Genomic DNA, 25671 nt, shown 5'->3' with positions numbered 1-25671 from the left:
AAGGAATAAAGGGAAGAAGCTGAAAGATGATAATCTCAATATATTCTTCTGAAACCCATTACAGGATGACAACCACATTTGGATTACATACACCTTCAGTTTCAGGCCACTTCACAGTGAACTGCTTTACTTACAGTTAAATGTAGCAAAGCAACTAAGAATTACAGACTTTGGATCAAGTAGCTAATCGCTCAGCCTAACATCCAGAACAAACAGTGCTTACCAAATGGGACCAACATAGGCAATCCAATGAAATTATATGTGTAGCTCACAAACTAAATTGTAATCTTATTTTTAACAGGTACTCACGACAGCAGTGCTACTTTTAGCTATGGGCTTTGGCACTGAACAGCAACAGTTGGTATAAGGAATTCTACTTAAAATAATTTGCAGAAAACAAACTTTTGCTGCTAGTAAAGCATAATCCTGTAGTGAAACAAATTAGCTATGGCCTTTCCTCAGTCTCTAAGTTAAATACAAAATCTCAAAACACAGACGTGTAAGCAGCATTTCTCCAGTGTTTTCTCCCACATTCCTTACCCTCCAGAAAAGGAAGATACATTTCACAACCAGATAAATCTCTACCTATCCATTGCAACATTTATTTTTAATTTTTAAGATTAGAAAGCTATTTTCCCATACTCTGTAGCATAAATAGGGTAAAAGCATCAGCTTGCTATTAGCCCCATACTATGGAAAGACAATGTAACATATGCATAAATTGTTTTGATACAAACTCCTTGTAATTCTTTATAGCTAACTAAAAAACAGTATAATCATGAGTAGACCTTTCCCAGATAAATTGTGATATTTTATCTTCACACTGTCTCCAGTTCAATGAATAATCTGAGGACTTGTAATAATAAAACCCTTTTACTTTGATTTCCCACTCGACTTCCCAAATTGAAGTATGTGTACAAGTAAAACACAGGACCAGTCTCATGTCCTAATGATATTCTGAAACATTTGGCCACCATCAACAGCAGTCCCGAGTCTTCAAATTCTGCCCAGATAAGAACTGCAGATGAAAAAAAAAAAAAAAAGAAAAAGAAAAAAAAAAAAAGACGATACAACTTGGGGAACTTGGAACCCCACTCTCTTTTTCTGAAGTTTGTTATCAACTCTGAACCTTCTCGAAGTTTCAATACCAACCTGCTACAAGCAGAATGGGTGCCTTGTCAGGGTGAAGCTCCATTTGCCGAGCAATCCAGGGCCCATCAAAGTGTGCATACCACCAGCCCTTCTTCTTGTTCTGGGGGTCTTTGTACTGGTCCGCGGGGCGGATGAAGGGAATGCGGAAGTAGCGCTGCTGTCTGTTTATTTCAATCTCTTGTTGTCTGCCTGGTAGCTGGGCTGTGGGGTTCTGTTGCGCTATCATACAAAACATCCCCCCAAAAATAAGTGAACAAAACAATTAGAAAACAAGAAAGCCATATTACTTGCTTTATTAGTCAGCAAATTAAAACAAACAAACAAAACAACAGAACACACAAGAAAACAAATAAACCCCGCAAAACCCAAGAGATTCTCTCTCAAGGTCCTCTGAAGTCTCAGCAAAAAGTACTAAAAAGTACCTAAAAAGTACCTAAAATGTAATTAAAAGTACTGAAAAAGGACTCCCATGTCATACAATGTGCATTCTGTTAATTACAACAGCTAAAACACTGGTCAGAAAAGGCTCATGTTAACTGCTGTACTACATGTTGCCCAATGTCATTTTTAAACAAAACAAAGTAAATAAAATAACATATTCTGCTTTAAATCAACATTTAAGGTAAAACTTCCCATATAAAATTTCTTACCAACCAGGAACATTTATCAGTAATTGCTTTAGTTCAGTTCATTTCTTTGTAAAAAAAAATCACAGTGCACAGAAGCATTTTCAGTTACAAACACACAAAGCATCACTTGATGTTTGATAGCCAACACAAAAGGATGTATGATACTGTTAGAAATTACTAATTTGTTAATAGAAATGTTGACAATATATACTGCTTATTGCAAAGCTGCCACCAATTTTCTGTCTAGATTTCTATATGTCAAAATCTGGCATTAGAAGTAATTTCTGGCTGCTTTCTTTTTTCAAGAAATTCTTTACTTCAGACCATTAAGATCAGCTGACAAAACTTCTAAAGGAGAAAGTTACATGAAATTTTTTCAAGTTTCATATATATTTTCAGTAAATATTTTCCACGTGCATTTTGGACTTTTTGAGTTCCCCATATTTCAGACTCTGGAGAGAAACTCGCTTTCAAATCAAAGCAGATACTCTCTATGTTAATTCATCAAATGATCAACCTTCTTAATCTTACATATACACTATCATAATTAGTTTTAAATAGCAAATGCTCTTAAAAGCATCCTTTCCTTTATTAACTGCCCCTGCAAAAGTTTGTTACTGATCTTGTTTTAGTGGTTTACACCACTGTTACAGATACCCTGCTTAAGAACTTTTACCATCTCTACAGAAGAAAATCAGCATTAACTTTTTATATGTTTCAGCATAAAAGGAATAATTAAAAGTTAATTCAATTTTTTTCCTTGTGTATTGAGCAACAAAGGCAATTTCTGGGCTAACATTTAATAATATGAAAAATGACAATTACTTTTGATAACTTACTTTTACAGTCATGAACAGGACTAATATAGACTAGCAACTGCACCTTGAAATTTCTTCTCCTTAGATTCAAGTAAAAATAATTTTTCTAAACCTGAAGAGCAGAACCTAAAAAAACCCCTATGTGTTATACATTTTGAATCTCCTGTTTTCATGTGTGCATTAACAATGAACATAGAAGAAAAAGTACCCAGATTTTAACACATAAATGCTACTTTTATACATCAACTCTGATAAAACATACACCTTACAGGGAGACAGAGTATAAAAAACTAATTTAATTTTCTGCAAATTGTCTGAACATTTATCCCCACAAATCAGTGCTTAAGTATTGTTGAATACTTTTTGCACTACAATGGTAATTGCTGAGGCTCATTTCTACCCCTAGGCATATCTAAATCCAAGAGCAAATCTAGAGAACAGGAATGCCAAGCAGCCAATGGAGCCTCTACTTGGTACTATAGAACTGTGGCTCTCTATTCAGAAGAAACCATCACCTGAATGTTAGTTTGTGTGCTAGGAAAATAGTTGTTATATTATGTTGATTCCAGAATTTTGCTACAACAAAAAGCCACGTGCAGACAATAAAAAAAAAATGCTAGAACAAGAATTTATTTGTGGACTGGGGGGCGTGGAAAAAAACAGGAGATTATACCTATGAATAATTTATGTAAGGAGGTTATTTCACTCTCCCTTCCCATGACTCCTCAAATGGGTAGGATTTAATGAAGACAAGTGCATTTTTAAATTGCTAGAGTAATGTATAATTACCATCAGATGAATAACCTTGTCAAATTATATTTTTTTTATTTTTTTTTTACAATTAACTTCTATGTACATGTGTAGCAAAACACTGGATCAATCAATGTTAGTTAGTATAGAGCTCTGAAGTGTTCCTATTCTTCAAAGTTAGCTTAAACAACTGTCTCCTCACTTACTTGAGTTGCTCAAAAATGGTGCAAAATCTGTGAACAAATATTACATGTTGAACAAAACATGAAAGTGCTGATCCCTTATAAGTTATGGTTTCATTACAACATCAACATTTTTCACCAATGCTGATAACACACAAACGGGAATTCTAGTTACAACATAAACGCAGATTTTAAGTATTTCTACTCATTTTCTACTTCTATTTTCATCAGGATTTAACCTCAAAATTAATCACCTTAATAATTTGCAATTCCTGTTACAAAGCTTCAGTGGTATATATGCTAAGCACAAATTGCTCTGACAAATCTGCTAGTTAATTATTGTAGTACTTTTCTTTTTTGACATTTCTGCTAGAAAAAAAACTTCCAGACCTCTGTCAATACCAGTAATAATATACAAACCAGTGCTTAGCTTCTATACTGAATGTATGAATTTAAACAAAGGATACTTATGAAATTACATTAAAGGATACTGTAAAACTACATTAAATCAATGAAGAGACGTAGAGAAAAAACTACATCACCTGAAGCACATATCATTGACACCACAAAAACTTCCAGCTTAAACACCTAAATCAGAATTCCTTCTTACTACCTTCTCAGATGATGTCTACAATACATATATAGATATGAAATGCCCATGTGGTATACTTATTTGCAAAGCAAATACTTATACTGGCATAACATTAAGAGTCTCTAAAGGTCACTATCAATTTCTTCTGAACTGCAAGGTCTTCTTATTCAGAAATATTATGCCATATTTCAATGAAGCTAAAAAAGTACAATGAAAAACACTGAAAAGAATGCAGCAAATGTCTCAATAAAAGTGATAAGAATATGATTATTCTCAGCTTTGTGTGCAAAAATCCAAAGATCATCTGCTCTTTGATACTTCCCATCAGCAATACCATGTATGAATATTTTACCCACTTAGCTCCAGAAAGAACGTTTAAAGCAATTTACCACTTTGCAGAAGTGCATCAAATGCCTTTTCCTGCCATTTCAGTCATAAGCTTTCTTAAGCACCTAAAACCACATTAAAGACACAAGGACCCATTCTTTGATAATGTCTTCTCCAGGGGTCCAAATTTTGCCTGCCACATATCCATACTAGAATTCCCTGAGAACCTCAAACTCAGGTAATACTCAAGCAATGCATAATTCAAGTAAATGAATCAAGGGGAAGGAGGTGCCTTTGTACATGGACTGAGATTACCTAGGGCACCTGGATTCCCTGGGACATTTATTCTCCATGTCCCAGGACAATGCCTTAATCTCAGGCTCACGTGACTTTGGGGAGAGCACTTTCTCCCCATCTTTCCTTTCCTTTGTCTCTCCCATGAACTGTGTGGCAGGAACACAAATATCAAATATAATGGAACTAAAAGACAAAAGGAATGATCTGACTAAATTATTCCATGCATTTACTGTGATTCTATAAATTTCTTGGATTCTTTTTATACAGATGATCACCAGACTTTTGAGGTGGGATGTTGGGAAAAGAGTAACAGTCCACTCTGTAAATATCACTCCGGAAATCAGGTACAGAATTTCCAGGTCTGGCAGTCTTAAACTCCCACACTTTATTGATGAATGCAAAAGAAACTTACTCTGATTAGTGTGTTGCTTTGTCAATAAACACCTGCCTGTGAAATCAGTAAAAATGAGGGGTCTAAATAGAAAACAGGGTCCATACAAAATTTGTCATCCCCATAAGCCAAAATTGCAATATCAACACTCACAGATTTTTTAAAAGAGGTTGTAACATGATGTAAACAGTGATGTAAACAACAGAATTAGTAGCACCTTTTAAAAGTATCTACATCTATGTCTACATGGCTATATATTATGAAATATTAAAGTAGCACAGCAATGAACATTTAACAAAAATGCCAGCACCTGCATCAGTAGATCAAGAACTCTTTTTAACAGATGTCAGCTGGATGTGAGAAAAGGTTTTAAGAGAGAGCTGTTCAGCATAAGTAACTGGGTCTACAGAAAGTGTTTTAATTTCTGTGAAGAATTTGCCAGTTTCAATCTTTCCAAAATATTTACCTTAAATCAACATAAAACACTCCTAAAAACTCCAAGTTTCTTCAACCTAGCAAACCCAGAATCCATTCCAGAAATGTTCTCTTTAGAATATTATCACCGAAATTACTATAAACACAAAATTATCTCTCCTCACCATAGTCTGTGACTGATTTGGGAGCACGCTGTTCTGTTTCTGCATTGCGTTTCTTATTCTTGGATTTCCAAGCATGATACACCTTTAGCCTTCGGTGGAACTCTTCTCTGCAAGCTGCCAAGAGTTCAATATCTATCCCAAAAAAAAGGGAGAAGGGGAAGGCATGGATGAGAAAAGTCCGAAAAATTATTTATTAAATACTTTTCTATATTGATATGGTATGATTTGAGATCAAGTTGTGACACTAATATGAAAAAATGTAATATAAAAACCCCTCACTCTCTGCAGCACAGGGCCTTTGTTTTGTGGCCCAAAACGTCCCTCAGAGTCTGACGAATCCTTTTCTGCTTTAGAGTAAAGGCAGTCCCCAAAGTAGCTGTTGTACTGGGACATTTGGAGCAGCAAAATGGTACAAATATTTCTGTTGACAGTATCACAACGCAAGCAGCACAGAAACAAATAGAAAAATATTAAATTGCACTGCTGAACATTATTACTGCAACTGAAAAAAAAAGAGAATAACAGAAATTTGACTGCTTAGATTTGTATTCTTTCTTCATGCATGTATTTTAATTTTTCTGAATTTCATTATGCTAAGAGACTGAATGATGACTTGGCTTTTTCATTAGTTATCTCAGAGTATCCAAGTTGGCTTCACGAGGAAAGAACTCCACTTATTACTGAACCATCTACGTAGCTGAAAAGATTGCTCCAGTCTTGCATATGCAACAGTAAAAGAGAATGAGTTAGTTTCCAATTTCTACATCCAGGAAGAAATTTTGAGTGATCTTAAATCACAAATTAACCAACTGCTTTCAATAAGAAGCAAGAAGAAACAGTAATATCTAAAAGAGGAATAATTCTTATCTGTTTCTATCTTCACAGCATTGAGGCCAAAGTGATTAATGTCCCACTGTAAGCTTCCAGAAAGAAGTTACACATTTTGAAAATTAAGAATAATAGGAATATCTAAGACAAAACATATTTTCCCTTTCTTTATGATCTGGTGACAGCAAGAAGCGATAGCAAAAAAATTCTTAGAACATGCAAATTCTAGGTAAAGCATAATAACTACTATTCCCTCTGTGGAAGTACATCAAACTGAGTGAACTTAATTAAGAAGTTATAACAAGTATTTTATGGTCCAAGGTGTTTATTATCATAAATATATAATCCCTAAAAGACATAACAATGGAAATTTTCTTTCTTTAATATGGAAATAGCTTTGTGTATTGGTCTTTTGGGGGTAAGAGAATTTTTTTAATTAATTTGTTATTCACTCAAACTCATGTAAACTTTTAATCTTTTTTATAGGAAGAAAGTAACACTTTTCATATAACTACAACTTGAACTCCTCAGAAAAAAAACACTTACCACAGGATGTGTTGATTGTATCGCGAAGCTCTGCATATTTCCACTTACTGAGATCATGCTTCTTAGTACCAGCAGCAGCTTTTGTGGCTTGCACTGCAGGACCCCTGCAATTATTTTTAAAATATATATGTATTTTTTCAAGTATTAAACAGGAATTGTTTTAAGAATAGGAAGAGATCCCATGATCAATAATGTGTCATACTTATTACCATGCAGGATTCTAAGACAAAATACCATAGTATTTTAAAGATGTTCAAATTATTAAGAGAAAATGAAAATATATTTTATGCGCAAAATCATATTGTAATCTGATTGGCCTCCTAAAGATTAAAAGGAATTGTCATTGATACTTTTCATATATGGAAAGACACATATTCTGGGTATCTCATCACACACTGATGTACATTTTACTTAGTGAGAACCAAGATGCAGAAAACAAAGACTGAGAACAGACATTTTTAGTTCCATTCAAAAAAAGACAAGGAAAAATATTCCTGAAGTAGAACAAGAAGAAAGAAAAGGCATTTCCTCTGCTATTTAAAATTGGTCTAGGACAAAATCTGTTCCAAAGTTTGAGAAAGTATTCCATCTTTGACAAAAACCTAACTTGAGAGAAGAAACCAAATTAATTCTATATTGGCTACTTAGTAACAGCAATATTTGTTCTGGGGTTGAGGGTGATGATATTGATCATCAAGAAATATTAAGGTAAAAAAGACCACTCATATGAAAGCATAGGAAAGGCTGACCAGTAAAAAAAGACTCATCAAAACCCAGTGTTTTTCAAAGGCAAAAGTTCTTCACCATGTTGGTAATACACAAGTAAGTCAACAGAAAATGCAAGTGAGAAATTATTACTAAAATCTCAATCATCTTCAGGAAAAGGTACAAGGTTTCCATGTACAAAATAAACATTAGATATAAACATAAACCTGAATTTCTTTTTTTCCCCAAGAAGTATGGTATGGATAAGTGGAAGAACCCTCCCTCAGGAACAGCAAACTTCCCATGGATTATTTGCTTATAAAATAAGTTCAAAACACCGCAGTGTTCAGTGATGATCAGCACACCTTTTAAACACTAAGGAATTCAAGAGCAGACACATGATTTTACCAGCCGCTGCTCATGACTAAGAACAAAAATTCTTTCAGGAATCTAAGGGAATTTCTTTAAAAGAAACTAGATATTTAACAAGGTAGCAAAGTTCTTGATGTAATAATTAAAAAACAGGCCTTTTCCTCGGAAGGTCTGTTTGTACAGGAATATCTTTATGGGACAGGCGCACTATTAACAGGTATAATCTAGTGAATACTATTTTAACGTTTATTTTTCTATAAAAGTCTCATATGGTACTGTGAAGTTTTATGTTTATTTTCCTTTTTTAATTAGAAGGTTATAAAAAACTATTATAACCTGAATTTTTTCTTTATGCAGATACAGCACTTTTGAAAGCAGAGATAACAAATGCAATTTAAATTTCATTAAATAAACTAACATTCTTCTTAATAACAACTGAACCATCTCTTCGATATAATTAAAACTACAGATTCTTACTGTTGGAGTAGCAGCTTAATGCCTACTCACTCTACTAATCCAAGTCCATACACAGCTTCTAGTTGGGGTGTGAGAAGTTGGACTTAAAAAATTAACTCTAACTTAGAACTACTTATGACTGTAAAAGAAATAACGGGACAAACTTCTTCAAAAGATATACTTTAATATTTTGTTACTATTGGCAAACTTGTAGGACATTAAGGATTCCTGATAAATAACTTCCAGTGCCTGGTGTCTAACCTTCTTGAACCTAATTTGACAAATCCTAAGGATTTTCCTTAATTAGCAACATTACCCACCACTCTAAGAGTCTGCTGCCTAATTTAGCACAGCAGAACTAGGCTGTACCCTCTCTGGTTAAACTAGTAATCTTTAAGAATGCTAATCCAATTGAATGGCTTAGTCTTTCTATTAGGGTACTACTCTGCACTCTGAAGATCACTTGCTTGTTTTCTACATGACTTCAAGCATAACAGTCTGGCAGTAAGAGGAGCATCACATTTGACATTCAATCTTCACTGCCCCATATGAGAGTTACGTATCATAAACAGTCTTTTCAGACTAAAAATACAAAAAATCAGTCTCATGTCAAAAGTTTCCAGGGTATGAAAAGTGAGACAAATTTAGTTAAACAAGCAGATACTGAGAGGTATTGCATGTTAAATTCAACCAGAACACAGAGCCTCTGATTTTGCTCGGAAATTTTTTCTTCTTTTTGTACATTAAAAATTGGCCACTGTCATTGGAGCTAGGTCAATACATGCAACACAATATGGCCATTTAAATTCACATGCTACCTTAATTACACAATGTGGTTTATTTCTGTTCTTAAAATAGCACTGCAGGAGAAAAATTTAGTTTCCAATCATCCATGATACCACTAGAAAATCCATCAAACATGTGAGACTGATCATCTTCAGACTATATATACATAGCTTAGCACCTTGTTAAAAAACAGATTCACTTTCAAAACCTCTAAACATTTTTTTCTTCTTCTCTAAGCTTTATAAAATCAATGTCAACGGTTATTTTTACCCTCAAGTTGCAGAAAACACTTTCTAATTACTTGCTGATATAGTAGACAATCAGAAAAATTTCTTTGAATAGAGTATTAGTATTTTACCAACTACTATATTCAAACCAAAACCTGTATTTATCTTTCCTTCTGCATTGTGCATAAAATCTTGCATTACAGTTCCAGAAATCTCAGAAGAGGATTTTGTTTGGATATCTTAAGAGGGTTTTTAATATGGTCTTACCATGGAAATTTTCAAAACTGATTTTATTTTAAGGGAACTCTAATTAGAATATTTCCTTATTAAATGCACTGATAGTTACATTACTGTTAAATTATTTCATTAACTTCGTGCTGAAGTTAATATGCCTTTAAAAGATGTGGAGCCTTGTGTTCTTTTTATCACAAAGGTGAGAGGAGAAGAAAGCTGGAGAAACATTAATGAAATTACAGAAAATTACAGGGTATGTGAACTATTCTTATTCTTTTTCAATATAATCAATTAAAATAGCAAAGAAATAACTGCTGAAAAAAAAGGTAAACGTAATTTATCTGAAAGAAATAATTTACTTATCTGCTTATCACTTTTTAAAAAACCCAGATTCCATTACTTTTAATTCCATAATAATTCAACCCATTTCATGTGTGATTTGGTTTTATGAAATGATTGATTCACTGGTGTTATACCTTCTCACCTACCTAGACAATATTTCTGACATTTCTGTGGCCATTTGTTCCCTACAAGAAAATTGGTAAATGAGCATGAACCAAATATATGGATATAAAAACAGCCTTTTAACTGTGACAGTGTCTTGACAATCAAACTGAAGTTAAATGAGTGCACAGGAACGGCTACTTATTTTAAATTATTTCCATTCAGACACACACACACACACACACACACACACACACATATATATATATATATATATATATATACACATATATATATACTCACACAATATACACACACACAGACACACAGAGTCCTGATTCTGTAAAGAGCAATAAATCACACAGGCAGGGCAGTGAAAAATGGATGGTATGTGAAAAACTTTAGAGCAATTATATAATAATTTTTGAATAGATGTTATTCAGTATATTTGATTATTACAGGATTTATTAGACCTAAGCAAAGTAGTGAATATAAGGTATTACAAACTGATTTAGACATTACAGATGCATACTAACAAAGATTACTATGGGGTATTAGTATATAAGAGGACAATATCAATTTCTTTTGATTAATTAGTGTGGCTTTTATCTATTAGAGCATTCAAATGGAAAAAAATGCCATACGCAGTCATTTGTGGCTTTGTTCCATTGGCTCTGCAAATAGAAGACATTTAATGTTAGACAGACTACTGCCTAGTTAATATTTTAATAATTTGAAGCAAGAAAAGGTCAGTCATAACATTTCCTGCTCTCTCACATCTTCTTTATTATCTTATGAATTTTTTAATTATTATTTTTAGCTGACTATATAGACCTCTTTTCTCCCCCCAAACTTTCTCATTCAATTATGACTTAAATTATAATCTGGGGGGAAAAAAATGTACAAGTGAAAGCTTCCCCCAGCCTTTCTCCCCTGTCCGATCTTTCAAAATCAGAGACCTTGAGACACGCTACTGATTTATTTCATGCTTGGATAAGCGTATCACAAGAAATAACAGCAATCCTCCTGTGGCTGCTCTGGGAACAGGATGGGTGCTTCTTCACGCAAGCTGTGAACAGACCCCAAGTCTGACTGCTGTACTGGAAACCCACAGGTGAGCACATGCAGCACTAACCACGCTACATTAGGACTTTTTTGGATGCAATGCAAAACCCAGAACAGATACACTCACAACACTCTCTAAGGCTAGCTTCTTTTGGTGTTATAAGCCATACTGTATGTCTCAATAAACCACATAAATGAAAAAATATTGCCCAGTTGAAATCAGATACCTATTACTTAAATTATTTTTTTACTTAAGTGCTAATCACTACTGTTAATTTACCCCTGGGTGCAGTAAATCACATATTACACATCCTTTCAAACTGTGGATGAGCAGTAAAATTGGGTAAAGCTAGAAGAGGTCCAGCAGATCCAGCACAGAATAAGCACAAATGAAAATGCTGGATCTGCTGCCAGAACAAACAACTTTTCTTCTTTGATAGAAGGCAACAAATATATTTTTCAAGGAAACTGCTAATACTTATGCACCTTGAAATATCTATGAAAGCTATGAAAGTGAATACAGCAAGGTATTGTGAAAAAAAGAAATTAACTACAGGCATTCATGTTCAAATATGACAACACAAAAGTGTCACATATTTCTTAAAACTGAGCACATAAAATCACCGTTTTCTTCCTCTTTTCACTCCAGTTACAACCATACAATGGAAAATACCCTTTTATTCATGCCAATATGTAAGCATGAAACCATTTTTTACAAAACTGTGTTAAAACACTGTAAAAGCAGTACACTGCATGAATTCAGTATGAAGTCACACATGCTTTATCTTATTACAGCAAAATTTAACAGGGAAGGTATACATACTTATAGAAAAGTCAGTGATTTTAGTGTTTCAGACGCTAATATGTCAGTCTCAAATGTAGAAGACCGTAGACTATAACTTCTTTAGACTCTAGCAAAATTTTGATTGGCATAATAGAAATGAAGTCCTGAGAATTTATGATTTAATTTTTAAATTACATAATTTGTTCTAACCTATAGTTTTCATTTCACTGAATTTCTTTAGCTGCTACTTTTAAGGCAACTCCTGAAATTATGTGAAAATCCTCTGATTTCAGTAGAAGATACTGGGGCCTGGGTAAGGTTTTAGTTTGATTTTAAACAAACCAAAATAAAATAAAATATACAATTAAAAGCATTCTATTCAGTTTTGAATGTGTGATTAACTATTTGAAGTAGACTTTAGAAACAAAGGAAAAAAATTTGCCAATGAGATAAAAAAGATCTCATATAAGCAGAAAAATTTATCACTTCTTTTCTAGATTTAGGTATTATCTAGATTCTATTTCTTGCTTAAGAAATATATTCCATCTCGGTGCTAACATGTTCAGACCATTCAGCCCTTTCCAATCACTCAGAAGGGTCTTCAATCTCCTACCAGCTACACAGCAAAACTGTGCTAGCTACACAGCAGAGAGAAACTAGCAAAGAGTTATGATGACAAACTAGTTCATCATCCATTCTGGGATTATACAAGAAAGACCAATGCCAAAATCACCCATGACCAGAAGGAAACACAGTGGAGATTAGAGCTTCACTGACAGAAAAGTTACTGAATTCTCTGAGCTCTTGTCTATTGCCTCCTTTCATACTTAAGAGAACTCTGCCAAGTCGCAACACTAGAACAACTTAGTCTTTACTTTCAAAGTATTGCACCAAAATCCAGACAGGGAAAGTGGTGAGGCACTGAAACAGGCTTCCCAGGGAAGCTGTGGCTGCCCCATGTCTGAAGATGTTCAAGACCATCTTGGATAGGGCTCTGAGCTACCCAGTCTAGTGGAAGTTGTCCCTGACCATGGAGGGGGTTGTAACGAGATGATCTTCAAGGTACCCTTCCAACCCAAACCATTCTGATTCTGTGAATGAAGCATGTTAGTCTCAATCAGAGACAACAGGACAGCTATTGTAGAACTGAGGGAAAAACCACAACTATCTCAGTGGACCTGTCTGAATGTTAGTATTGAACATGACAAAAAATTACCCACCTATCTCAAGCAGGCATACAGTTATTTTAAAAAAAAAGTATACATGATGAAATTTGGGTACCAAAAGAAACATATCTGGGAGCTTGAAACTCCATGGCAACATAGGGGATTTTCTTGCACTCATTTCAACAACAAACTGAGCAGAGTCATACTAATGAAATCACCAATAATGTTCATAGGTGCCTTTATGCAACCTGACTAGTAAGTACCATTTTAACTGGAACTTCTAAGTTGCTTTTAAGGCATCACCTTTTATACATGAAGAGCTCTCACCTGCAGACAGGCAGTGTGCTTCTGCGTATCCAAAGTTAAGCTCTTCTTATCACACATCAAAAACTGATACAAAACAAGACTAACACTTAACATTTGAAACCATCTATGTCAGATATTTTCATTCCACTTGAAAAAAACTTACCAGTCAGGGCCCAGAAATTACTTTTATTTCTGTAGCCAGAGAGTGCTTCTTGTTTAAAAAAAAAAATCCCACACAAATTCACTGTACAAATGGAACCATCAAGGCCTAGCAAAGATGTATTTTATTATTACTTACCATTGAAGAAATTCTATTCCCTACTTTAAATGAGTCATGAAAATCAGAATTGTTTGCCATCCTTGTTAGAACTCAAAAAAAAAGACAGAACTGCACTCATATCCACAAGCACCTACAAAATTACTGATGCTGAAAGATGCAAAATTAAGAAAGTCTAAGCAAAAGCAATCTATTTCTAACAAATTTCAAAATTTAATTTGAAAAATTCTAATACACTGACTTAGAAGCTCCATTTAATGAACACAAAGTTCCATTAACCAAACAAGAGCACAGTCTTCTCAAAGGGATCAGGACAGGGAGAAAAAAACTACAGAGAGGAAAATGTAACTCCTAACTCCATACCTGCGTAAACCTAAATCGAGCTGAGCTTCATCACTGATGAGTTCTGCCTCGCTCTGGGCAATTCTCATTGCAAGCTCATGGTCACGACGCTCCTGTTCAAGCACTGCCTGGTGCTGGGTTTCCTCCTCTCGTTCTCTAGCTAGCTGAGCCTCAATTTCAGCCTGTTTTAGAATAAGACACCTTTAGCCTTATCCAATAAAAACCAAAATGCTACATAAGCAATATTAGAAAAAAATGCTATGTTGTATATTAGATTTTGAAAACACACACAGTTTACAGAACTGAAAAATTAACAGCATTAGTATTTAGTTTGACCCAAGAAAAATGAAACAGCTACAAACTGAATCTTGGTTTTCATGTAGTTTATCAAATATTGTCCACAACTTATATTACCTTTTTTAATAAAGTGCCACATAATTATTATTTTTAAATATGAATATTTTGTTCATTATTATAAAAATTAATGTTCAGAAGTTTTCAGAATCATTAAAACTCAAATGAAACAGAGACTATGGCTACTCCTCCATAGCACTAACACAACACTTCCTTGATATTCTGCTCTTGGCATAATAGGATTTTGGAATAGGCACTACTTTGGATATAGGTCTGTATTTTATTTTGAAAAGGGATTAAGAATTCCACTGGAATTCTCTATGGAACTGATCTAACTTCGAATTTAAGCAAATGGTAAAACTTCCAATTTAGTGCAGTGCAGGAGTTTACCATCATTACTCCACAAAAAGCCTTGCACACACAGTAAATAAAACAGGACCACCCAATTCATACCTTCAAAAGGCCCATAAATCAAGTTTTAGCAATGCTCAAAAATTAACAAAGGAAACAAAGCTGCTTCCCACTCATCATTGTGAAGTTGCACCACTAAAAACTGCACAGTTACACCAGTGACTTTACCTTATGAATCTCATTTTAGATTAGCTGATAAAACCAACCACCAGGAGGACAGATAATGAGAAAGTAACTGTATATGGGAGAATGAAACACCTCACAGGATTATGTATCCACTTGGATCCAAACACAGCATTTTAAAGTAAAAGTGTAAATTACATTCTGCACTGCAGATACCCACAGCTCAGAAACCAAGTAACATTGATATAAACAATCACTATAGATGTTATTTTTCTCATAAGACAGCTATCCCAGGTCACCCAACCAATCTCCAACAAAAAAAAAGGAAAATATGGAGATAGGGGCCAAGCACATCTCAGAATGAAAGCTCATTATGAAATCAATAAGAATTGCCATATATCAAGGGGAAAGGTGGAGGAGTGGGGTTTGAGCTGCATGTATATAGTGTACATGAATGTAGCCAAAGGAGTTACCAAGGGTAGTCCTGCATCCTCTCATTATTACCAATATTCTGAAAGTGTTTGCAGTTAAGCAAGTAAACAACACGGTCCAAGCTGAGATGTGACTTTAGTAAAAGAATGCCAAACTTGCCTGACATGGACCATCCACAAAACCTTCAAAGGCTAAACTAAGATTCTCCAACATTGCATATTTTTAAAATAACTTTTAAAACCCTTTAAAAACAGATGCACCTCCACTCAAAATATCTGAAGTTGCATGGAACTAAAAATAGGTGATCTGTCTTGGAATGCCCTAAACATGACATTTGCCTTGTATTTACTAATAAAGCAACACTGGTGAATGACTCTGAGAAATGCATTTATAGAAAGAAGCCATTAGACTCAGTGGAGAACATAAGCTACAAAAAAAAATTATAAATAAGTAAATTAATACAAGAAAACAAACACACAACCCAAAAATCACCACAATAACAAGAAATCCCCCAAAGCCACACACAGCTAAAGCATTAACCTGAATACGCTTTTCTTCTTCTTCCCTCTTTTTTCTCTCTTCCTCTTCCTGTTTTCTCTTTGCCTCAATCTCAGATTTCCTATTATGTAAGAGGAAAAGAAAATGAAAATGTGTTATTATGACACAAGTGAACAAGAAATGGTAAGAAATACAAAGTATCTTTCATAAAACTGATTGGTAACCCAGAAGTTAGTACAGTCTGATTACATGTAAGTCATGAAATTCTTCAAGTTCATCTGTATTTCCAGCTACATCATATAATTTCTTCCATATGCTCTTCTGTCACTTGCCTTATAAATCACTGGGAAAGGAAATGTTTCAACACTGCACAGAAATACAATCCAAGTGACTCTCTAAGTGAAAGTGTATCAAAAACCACTTCATTAAAAAGCCTTTCCTGTTTTCTTCTCATTCTATAACCAGCAACTAATTCAAATTCAAGACTCACAGGCGTCTTTCCTCTTCTTCCTTCCTTCGTTTTTGGTCTTCCTCTTCACGTCTCTTTCTTTCTTTTTCCATTTCCTCCTGGATGCGTCGTAGCCTCTCTGCTTCATCCTCTTGCTGCTTCTTCTTTTGCAGTGCACTCAGAAGCTGCTCTGAGCTTTTAACTAAAGCATCATATTCTTTCTGTATTTGTTCTCTGGTCATTAGAGTGGTCTGCAAAAATAATAAGGAGGTAATCCTTTTTTATTTGTACTTCACTTTTGAAAGCATATACTTAAAAATATTAAGTGAAATGAGATCACTGAGCCCTATACTTAAATCATTTATACACCTCAGGGTTGGGAAGCTTGAGTCCATTCTTCCTTTTCTTTCTAAAATCCTGAGGACCCATTTCTCTTCCCTCTCCTATAAAATCATACAAAGTCATCTCCATTTCATCACTCAAATTAACTTAACTTCTTTTCAAAACATCCCTTCATATTTCAAATCTTGCAGTTTTAAGCAACAGAAATTCATACTTAACATGCTAGGATGGAAATTAAGGCCTTCCCACATGTATTTTGCATTGTGTTCTTATCTTCTTTAGTGGTTATTTATAGCTCTGCTTTTATGTCATAGCATAAAATAGTTTTTCTGAATATTTCTGCTAGCACTCAGAAAAAATATTGCATTGTGTTGTGACTAACTTTTTCTAAAAAGTTATTAGTAACAAATTACAGGTTGAAAATGCTTCAAAAATAAGACTTTGCTACACACATTTTCAAACCTTATTGACAGGTACAATTTAATTTCATTTTACAATTCACATCTTACTAATAAAATTGCAATATGGGGGGATTTCCTGACCTTTTCTGATAGTGTATCATGATGATAATCAAATTATATCATTTTTATTAGAAAAGAGGACTCTAAGTTGACAGGTCAACTCTACCATCTTTTCAACAGTGATTTTACATAGAGAAGCTTTAATATGGTACCCTAAGAAAGCTATAATATTGCATGAAACAAGAATTCAGGAAACCAAAATTTTTCTAACATTAATAAATGCCAGTGTGCTTTCATTTGGTCTTTGTGCTTCTGTGGTAAGAAAGAGAGGAGTACAGACTTAAAGCATAATTAGCAAGCTGAATTCTCTTTACTACCAAGTCTGAAAAACCTCATAACTGGAAATGTCTCTATTCCGTAATAAATGTCTTTATTCTGTGATAAATGCCTTGTTTCAGCCTTCATTAAGTTAAAATATTGGTAATGGTAATTCGTATTCTAATAATGGTAATAATGGTAATTGGCATTCCAATAATGAAAGCAACAAACAAAGTATTGACACTTACCTTGTAATATCAACATGCATTTTTCTTTAAAACCTTCAGTGCCAATTTTGACACACAGATACCAAAGTCTAGACATATGCACTTTTTTTCAGGATTCACTTCAGTTATATTTAAAAATAATTTTAAACAGGAATTACCCAATGACTGAAAATTAAGACCAGTATATTAAGGTATATTTTCTATTAAGAAAAATGCATTGGCCTTCTCCTTTAGATGAAGCTTTTAAAAGATTCCTGTACCAAGATATTATTTCTCTCATTATTATCACATACCTTAATTTTGGTCATTGAAGCATCAATAGAATCCTCCAACTCCTTGACCTGCTTGCTTGTCTCTGCTTTCCCCTCCTTCAGAGCACTCACTACTTCATTAAATTTATCAAGTCTCTTCTTCAGTGTACGTACTTTTATCAGGCCATCAATGCTGTGAAGGTAAGACAGCTTATTAAATTTGCATATTTAAAATTATTTTGGAGGGAGGTATTTTTAAAACTCCACAAGTCACTCATGTAAAAAAGGTCGATGGGAAGAGAAGTTATGCCTTCTGACAAAACTCACCCTCTTTTTTGAAATTTGAACATTACCATATCAAGTAACTAAGTAATGGAGCCTTTTCTAAGCACTAACTAGAATTACTTAGCAGACAGTGACTCAAAATGGAAAAAAATGCATTTTTATTTTGAGAATTAATTTGGGTGGTTTTTTGTTTGTTTTTTTTCACAATAATAAATCATTAGTATCCACTAGAGGATTTTAACTGGAAGGGATAAAGGCTGAGTAGTGCTACTTATTCAAAGACCAATAACAGAATTAATGAGATAAAACTCAACTACATAGCATTACACCCCAGAATGAACACAGTCATTACAACCCAAAGGAGTGAGAGAACAAGGCTGGGGAAGAGGAAGACTCAAAAGTTTTTTTAAGAACCACTATTGAAGGCCCCACACAGAAGTTACAAGTCTGCAGACAATCTTCCTAAACAGAAATCACTGTATTGGGATTTGCAAATCAACACACAAAAGCAGAAACTAAATCAAATCGTTAAAGATGAGCACCAAGTAGCTCAAAAATAAAAAAAAAACACATCAGAAATGCCAAGATTCAAAATGAAACGTAATTCTCAACGGATGAAAAAGAATTTATGAGAAGCCCACAACTAGAACAAAGTTGCATCTCTGTCAAAGAGCATTAAGGTGTCAGCAGAGCTTAATTATTGAAGCAGTTTTTACATCAGTGCTCCCAGCTAATGGAATTAATTTCAAGAGGAGACAAGACAGTTATTATTTCTAAGATAAAAATGAAAGGGAGCCTATAAAGGAAGGTGTGAATGGGTAAAGGACAATAATTAATGAGCTTAAATCAAATTAGACAGACAATATAAAATTTCTAAAAACAAGGTTGTAACTGAAAAATTTTATGAACAAAGAGCTAAAGAAACATCTTTAGGAAAGGTTTAGATTTAGTCTATTCATCGTGGGAAAGATGAAGGAACTCAGGCTCCTTCAATAGTACTTGGCATCATTCTATGATTTCAGATAGATTTAGTTAAATAAAACAGACCTCTTCTGACAGTCATAAGAAAATATTTCAAACATATTTTCTTCAACCAAGGAATATCTTCTTACCGTGGTTTGTGCTTTCTCTTGCAAAGCCACATACGAATAGTCTTTTGTATTTTAATGCAGGCACTGGCTCGATATTTTATCTTATTTTTCACTATAAACACACAGAAGATAGAATCTTAATGTTTTATACAGTTTAACACAACTTCTATCTTCTTTACACATTTGATGTCTCAAAACTGTATTCAGACTATGTGTGCTTGAGAGCTTATTCTATATTGGAACCACAACATTTAAGAAACAGAATAGCAGAATTCACAATCTTGAGCCAGGCACAGAGGCTCCCACCCAAACCCAACAGGAACAATGAAACATGTGCACACTCACACACCCCTTCCAGATTCACAGATATCAGTAACTTTTGTTAAAAGTCACAGGCTCTAGCAAGCAGGAAACACTCAGTTTGAAGTCTTAGTCCTGTGTTGAAGAGTAAGCAAGTAGCCAGTACCTGCTAGAGATAATAAAGTGGCTGCAACTCACTCAGCATTTCTGTACAATACTGGAATAGAAAAAAACCCCACAGAACAAAACCTCTAGCTTTTGTTCTAATACAGTCTTCATCTAAAGACTTTAACTAAATGATTGAGACTAGGAGGCAAGTTAAACAGAGAATCAAGGCATTAGCACATGCATGTGTGCTGAGTAATTTAGAAGTCCAACAATAAATGAGTTTTTACAGATTTACTAGAGAAAACATAGACGCCTGTGGATCAAGACTGCCTTTAGCACACGGTTTGTGAACACAGTGATGTTTACCCACTGGACTGAGGTGGTCACAAAGATGCACGCTACTTCTTGTTTATCTGTTTCAGCTTTGTACTGGGAATAAAATTACCTTCCAGTTTCCCATAAAATACTACAAAGAAATAATAATCAACATTATTTCCTTGTGTTTCTACTTTTTTCACATGGTGGCATACTTTCTGTCCTGTATTTCTGAAAAAAATAGACTATATGGCATAAATTTCTAGGTCAAACCCAAGATTTTACAGTTACAATCTCTGATGCTTGAAATCTGTATCATCTGTATCAAGAATTCAGAAATTCCTCTTGCTCCACTACAAACAGCAACAAATAATAATCAATCAGTGACAGACTGTGCTGGCCCAAATGCACAGCCATGTGTGCTCTGGCATGAGGCCTTTATGTTTTTTTTCCCCATTCTAATGCACAGTTTTCACCCTCCATGTTATTAGAGATTGCTGACATTCTGCATCTGACTCTTCCCCATCTCTCAGATACCTTTTCTGAAGCACACCACAAGTGCCAATCTCTATTCCACACCACCTTATTCCTACTCTGCACAGTAAACTTCAAGAAAAATCCCACCCACCTTGAAATCAGTCACTCAGAGTTCAGTATATAACCGTCTGCTATACATGTCCTTGGTCACATTGCAAGGTATTAATAATTGCTTTGCTGTATTTTTAACAAACATTTTGAGTTAATAAGACATAAAACACATACATTTAATCACCGAGAGAGAACACCATTGAACTTTTTTCCAACGACTGCAGATAAGCCAGCGATTCACTCGTTTAACCAGCTCTGCTAAGTGATCCGGATCAGATTTCATTATCTGATCAAACTCTGCAAACTAAATGATAATTAAAACAAGTTTTATTTATTAGGAGAACAGAGAGAGTTAGACATTATTGTTTGAGATCATGCTGAATTAAAGTTTTTAACATAAACTGTATGTCATTATATCAGCTTTCAATTAAAGTCAGCAGATAAATTTTATTACACTTTATTGTTTAATGACAACAGAAATTACAACTGCACATTTTTCATATGTTTATTTTATGGATGTCCAACACTTGGCATTTTGAATAATATAACCATTTACTAATCACCAAAAATATTTATTGTCAAAATTTTAAAAAATCTATTGTTTTTCTACATCCTGAAAATGAACTCTGGCCTTCCACAACTTTAAGACACATCTAATTATGTATGTGTGGAAAAAAATAAAAGCTGAAAGCACTTTTCAATTTTTAACCTTTGTATAAGTTTCCCATTGATGGCAACGTTTTCTGAAAATCCTGCACTTCTGCTTTTCAGTAATTGTAAGACAGGAAGAACATTTTTCTAGGATTACAATAATTTTCCTTTCTCATCACAATAGCTCTCAACTTCATCTCCTTACTCTGAATAGAAGCAGCAATGCTCAGAATCACAGAAAGAGATTTCAGTTATAGACAGATTTTACTAGAAAATATTTCTTCTTGGGTCTGACTTCCTCTTTTTAATAGTCAGCATATTTCTTGGAATACAAACATTGCATTAGAAATACTGTAGCATCAGCAACAAGACTATAAACCCAATTGTATCCATACAAATTTTGTGGTTTATTCAAAGAAAATGAACAAAATTATTTAAACAAATCCTGGGCAACCTTATTTAGGTTGGCCACACTTTTATCAAGGTGTTAAACAATGTCACTTTCAAATGTCCTTTCAAACTGAAATTATTCTAAGATTCATAATCATGAACTCCAAGAAAAAGATTACCTTGCCAGGTCTAAAAAACACCTTGGTTAGTCCAAATTTGTAATCATTTTCATTCAGCCCCAGGGCTTTAAAAAGGGCCTGAAACACAGAAAATAGAAAGGATTAAATTCTACCTCCTTTAAAGAAACACAAAAACCAACATCACAATATATTTTCTCTTCTGGATGACACAGAAGAATTATTTTCTTACTTTGCAAAAAAGCCTAGGGTCCAGTCGAGCCAATTTTTCAGGCAAGTATTTCTTGTACATATTGTATAGTTCATGAAATGAAGCTCGTGACGGGAAACCACCTTGCATCAAATCCAGAACTGACACCATCCCTAAATTCACAGACACATACACAAAAAGCTAGGATCAGTAGCATGCAAATTAAGCAGAGAATTTTATGATAACCAGTAAGTAGGTTTATGACATAAGACTCAAAGACATTGTTCAGAGACTAAACCACAAAGTTCAGCTGGGATTTGATCAAGCCTGTAGCATTTTTTGATTATGTGATCAGTCACAAAAAGTTAATACTGAACACATGAGAAAAGCCCAGAACGTTTTCTCCCTATTTGAGAGGTAACACTCAATCATCCATAGGATTTTTCATCTAATATTTCTTCTAAAACCTTTTTTCTTTCAGCAGATTTGACATTTTCATTTTTAAAGGGAAGACAAAGAGACCCAAATCTACACCCCAAACCTCCAAATAATGCCCAACCAGGCATTCATTTTAATCATGTGAATGGTATTTGTGAGATGTGGTGCAGATACAACCTCAAATACATGTGCAGCACTAGAACATTTAGTGTACTTGAAATACAAAGTATCAGCTGCTAAGATGTAACTTCAATGTCCTGAATAATGTTATTAAATTTTGGCTGCAACTAGGACATCAGTAAATCCCAGACACTGTCAGTAAGATTCAAATTACTTCAGCAGCACAGGCTATACCAGTTTTTACCCACTATTTCACATATGCCTATCCACGGAGGCTGCAGGTAAGTTTTTAAGTCAGACCTTAACTTGTGGTCGCTGTCGTAAAACTAATCTTTTGCATACTTGCTTTCAATAGAAATTTAATTTGTTTATACTGTCTTTGTTTTTCAAAAAGTTCAGTGGGGTATGAGCAAATAAAGCTATAAATTTGGAAAGCATTGAGCATTTCAAGAATAACGAAGATGCAGCATTTCATTTATGTTAGATGCTCAGCTCCAAATCAAATTAATAGTGATATAAAGAAACTTTTGAGAAAGTAAACCAGTATAATTGAACTCAATCATAGTATCTATAAAATCAAAGAACGCTGGTGTGCTTCCATTATTAGATATCTCAGCTAGCACTGACTGCCTCTAAATGCACAGGAGTTTCTAACACTTCAGCTGCCACAGAAATTCAAAATTCTATTGTTCCAGACTGAACTGGTGCCCTATTAATACTGTGGGCAACTCTTCTTTGCAAGCAAAGTCCTAACACCAATTCAGATGAATTATTTCTAAAATGAATGCTAAGTTACTAAAAATCTAAACAGCTGTTTATAAGGCATAAATAACCTACCTTCTAGAAAACAGTTCATGCAAGAAAATACTGCTTTCATCCCACATATTTCAAACTTAGGGTAATATATAATCACCAAAGTAAAAATCAGAGGGAAAAATACCAGAGGCATGCATTACCTGAACACTGAAGCTGAGAGAGGATCTGTCCTCCTTCAAAGTGGTGACTCGTCATCTTTAGATTAGGTTTGATACAGCGAATAAAGCTCGACCCCTAAGACCAAAGCAAGAAGTTAGCAAAATACACAGATTTTTAAAACTCCTAAAATAACAGTTAATTATGTAAGACTTGGGGGGGGGGGGGGGGGGGGGAGAAGATACAAAATAATAATACTCTAAAAGAGAAATGCTGACATTTTCATAAAATCCTAAAATGTTAAGGGGTTGGAATGTGCCTTAAAGATAACCAAGTCCCAGCCCTATCCTTTTTCTCTCATATATCAGTTTTGCACTGTAACTTCGGTCTTGATGTAACTAATCTCAATGCTCAAGCTATTAATTGGATCCTCAATTCTGTTGAATTTTCACTCAATTATTCTCCTTAACATGTATACAATCTATGATTTATGACTCTAGATCCTACTACCCTCAATATCTTCCACAGTCACAATACTAAAATGCCCCACAGTTCACATCAGCATACCAGACTTTTGACTCAGAATCATGCCAGATGAACCTGACCTTCCTTAACTTTTACTTTTCACAACTTCCTTTGGCTCACAGCTTCAGTCTCCCTTCCCTGATGTTGTTCCAGTCTGCTCCTCTGTTACGACCACATGTGCTACAGTTTTGACCACAACACTCTGATCATTTCACATTCATCAAGCAGAACATTTTGCCAAGCACTATCCAATTATTCAGATTTTCCTGTAACAGGTGACTGGTAATGACAACTTTGCATACACTGAAACAAAACTGGGATTGAGAAAACATAGTATTAATCCTGATTTGTAGCATATTCTCTGTTTTTCCATCTCTCAGCTGAGAATGAGGCAGCACCTGCCAAGGGAACTCCACAAGAACAATATCTCCTCAGTCATGGATTAGCTAAACTCAACAGTACAGCAAGCCTGGCCACTCACTTTTTTCCCTGGACTGTATTTCAGTTCCAGAATGTTCTGGGTGAAATGGATCACCCTTCAGACTGGCCTCATGACTACAGTAAAATCTTATATGCTGGCTATACTCCAAGCACCTCACTGCTTTGTTTCCCTTGATTTTCCACCCTTTTTTTTTTTTTTTGACAGAGCATAACCTAATATCTATAATTGGTTAGAACATGTGGTCAAGAGAAACAACACCATGTTCCTACAGCTCCAAGTTCTAAAATAAAATGGCATGCTGTACATGGAGACTTCCACAAACAATCTAATTAATTACATCAGCCAAATTAATAAATATTTATTAGGGGACTCAGTTTCTTTGACCACCTGTGCATTTACAGCCTATCAAAAAAAGCAAAATGAAAAAAAATATTTTAATGACTTTATGGAACATTAAAACAACAATTAATAATAAATTACTTCTTAAATAACTTACTTCTAAGAAACATTTCTAAATTTTCCAAAAATTAGTCATCAATGATAACCAATGCACAGAAAGAAGTAAAAGTGACAAAAGATTGCAGCACAGACAGATTTCACATTGCTTATTCAGTTTTTATAATTTTCATTCTACAACTTTTTTGAAGGTGGTGGGTTTTCCTTTTTCCAGCAAATAAATAACCATCTCATGCACAGGAAGATGTTCCCAAAATGCCATGTACCTGCAAACTCCAAAGCAATTACAAGTTGCATTTATTTTAAGCCCTAATATTGAGATTATCTATTTTGCCTTACATCAGAAAACTGTGAACCTTCATCTGTATATATACTTACAGTACTGTGAAGCTTCTCAAGAAGCAAATTTAACTGAGTCTGTAAAAGAAAACAGGTATTTCAAGAGCCTTACCATGGCATGTACAGATATATACACACCAAACAGAGGTACAGCATTACTGCATGCATGTTCATTGTTAGTGAGACAGAACTGATAAACCAAACTTTCACTAATTTTAATAGACAAAATCATGCAAGTGCGCAT

The 25671-nt window shown here is 34.4% G+C and overlaps 1 protein-coding gene across 5 annotated transcripts in view; it reads right to left on the bottom strand.

Moving 5' to 3' along the window:
• Positions 1–25671, bottom strand: part of MYO6 (myosin VI) — a 102814-nt gene that overhangs the window by 3686 nt on the left and 73457 nt on the right. For 2 of the 5 annotated variants that reach the window (XM_038134110.1, XM_038134111.1), the window contains 16 exons: positions 25467–25505; positions 23710–23803; positions 22238–22368; positions 22048–22125; positions 21002–21131; positions 19538–19628; positions 18183–18333; positions 16584–16792; positions 16136–16214; positions 14297–14457; positions 10980–11009; positions 10380–10418; positions 7112–7215; positions 5738–5869; positions 3556–3582; positions 1153–1371 (listed from right to left, as the gene is read on the bottom strand). In XM_038134110.1, the coding sequence (XP_037990038.1) occupies positions 1153–1371; positions 3556–3582; positions 5738–5869; positions 7112–7215; positions 10380–10418; positions 10980–11009; positions 14297–14457; positions 16136–16214; positions 16584–16792; positions 18183–18333; positions 19538–19628; positions 21002–21131; positions 22048–22125; positions 22238–22368; positions 23710–23803; positions 25467–25505 (1714 nt within the window). The remainder of the gene's footprint in view (positions 1–1152; positions 1372–3555; positions 3583–5737; positions 5870–7111; positions 7216–10379; positions 10419–10979; positions 11010–14296; positions 14458–16135; positions 16215–16583; positions 16793–18182; positions 18334–19537; positions 19629–21001; positions 21132–22047; positions 22126–22237; positions 22369–23709; positions 23804–25466; positions 25506–25671) is intronic. The other 3 variants (XM_038134112.1, XM_038134113.1, XM_038134114.1) reach the window with 3 other exon arrangements.

The sequence above is a fragment of the Motacilla alba genome, chromosome 3 (genome assembly GCF_015832195.1).
Source record: "Motacilla alba alba isolate MOTALB_02 chromosome 3, Motacilla_alba_V1.0_pri, whole genome shotgun sequence".
In the NCBI taxonomy this organism is placed as follows: Eukaryota; Metazoa; Chordata; class Aves; order Passeriformes; family Motacillidae; genus Motacilla; species Motacilla alba.
Note: the sequence above shows the minus strand (reverse complement) of the source record. Positions and strands in the feature narration are given on the sequence as shown.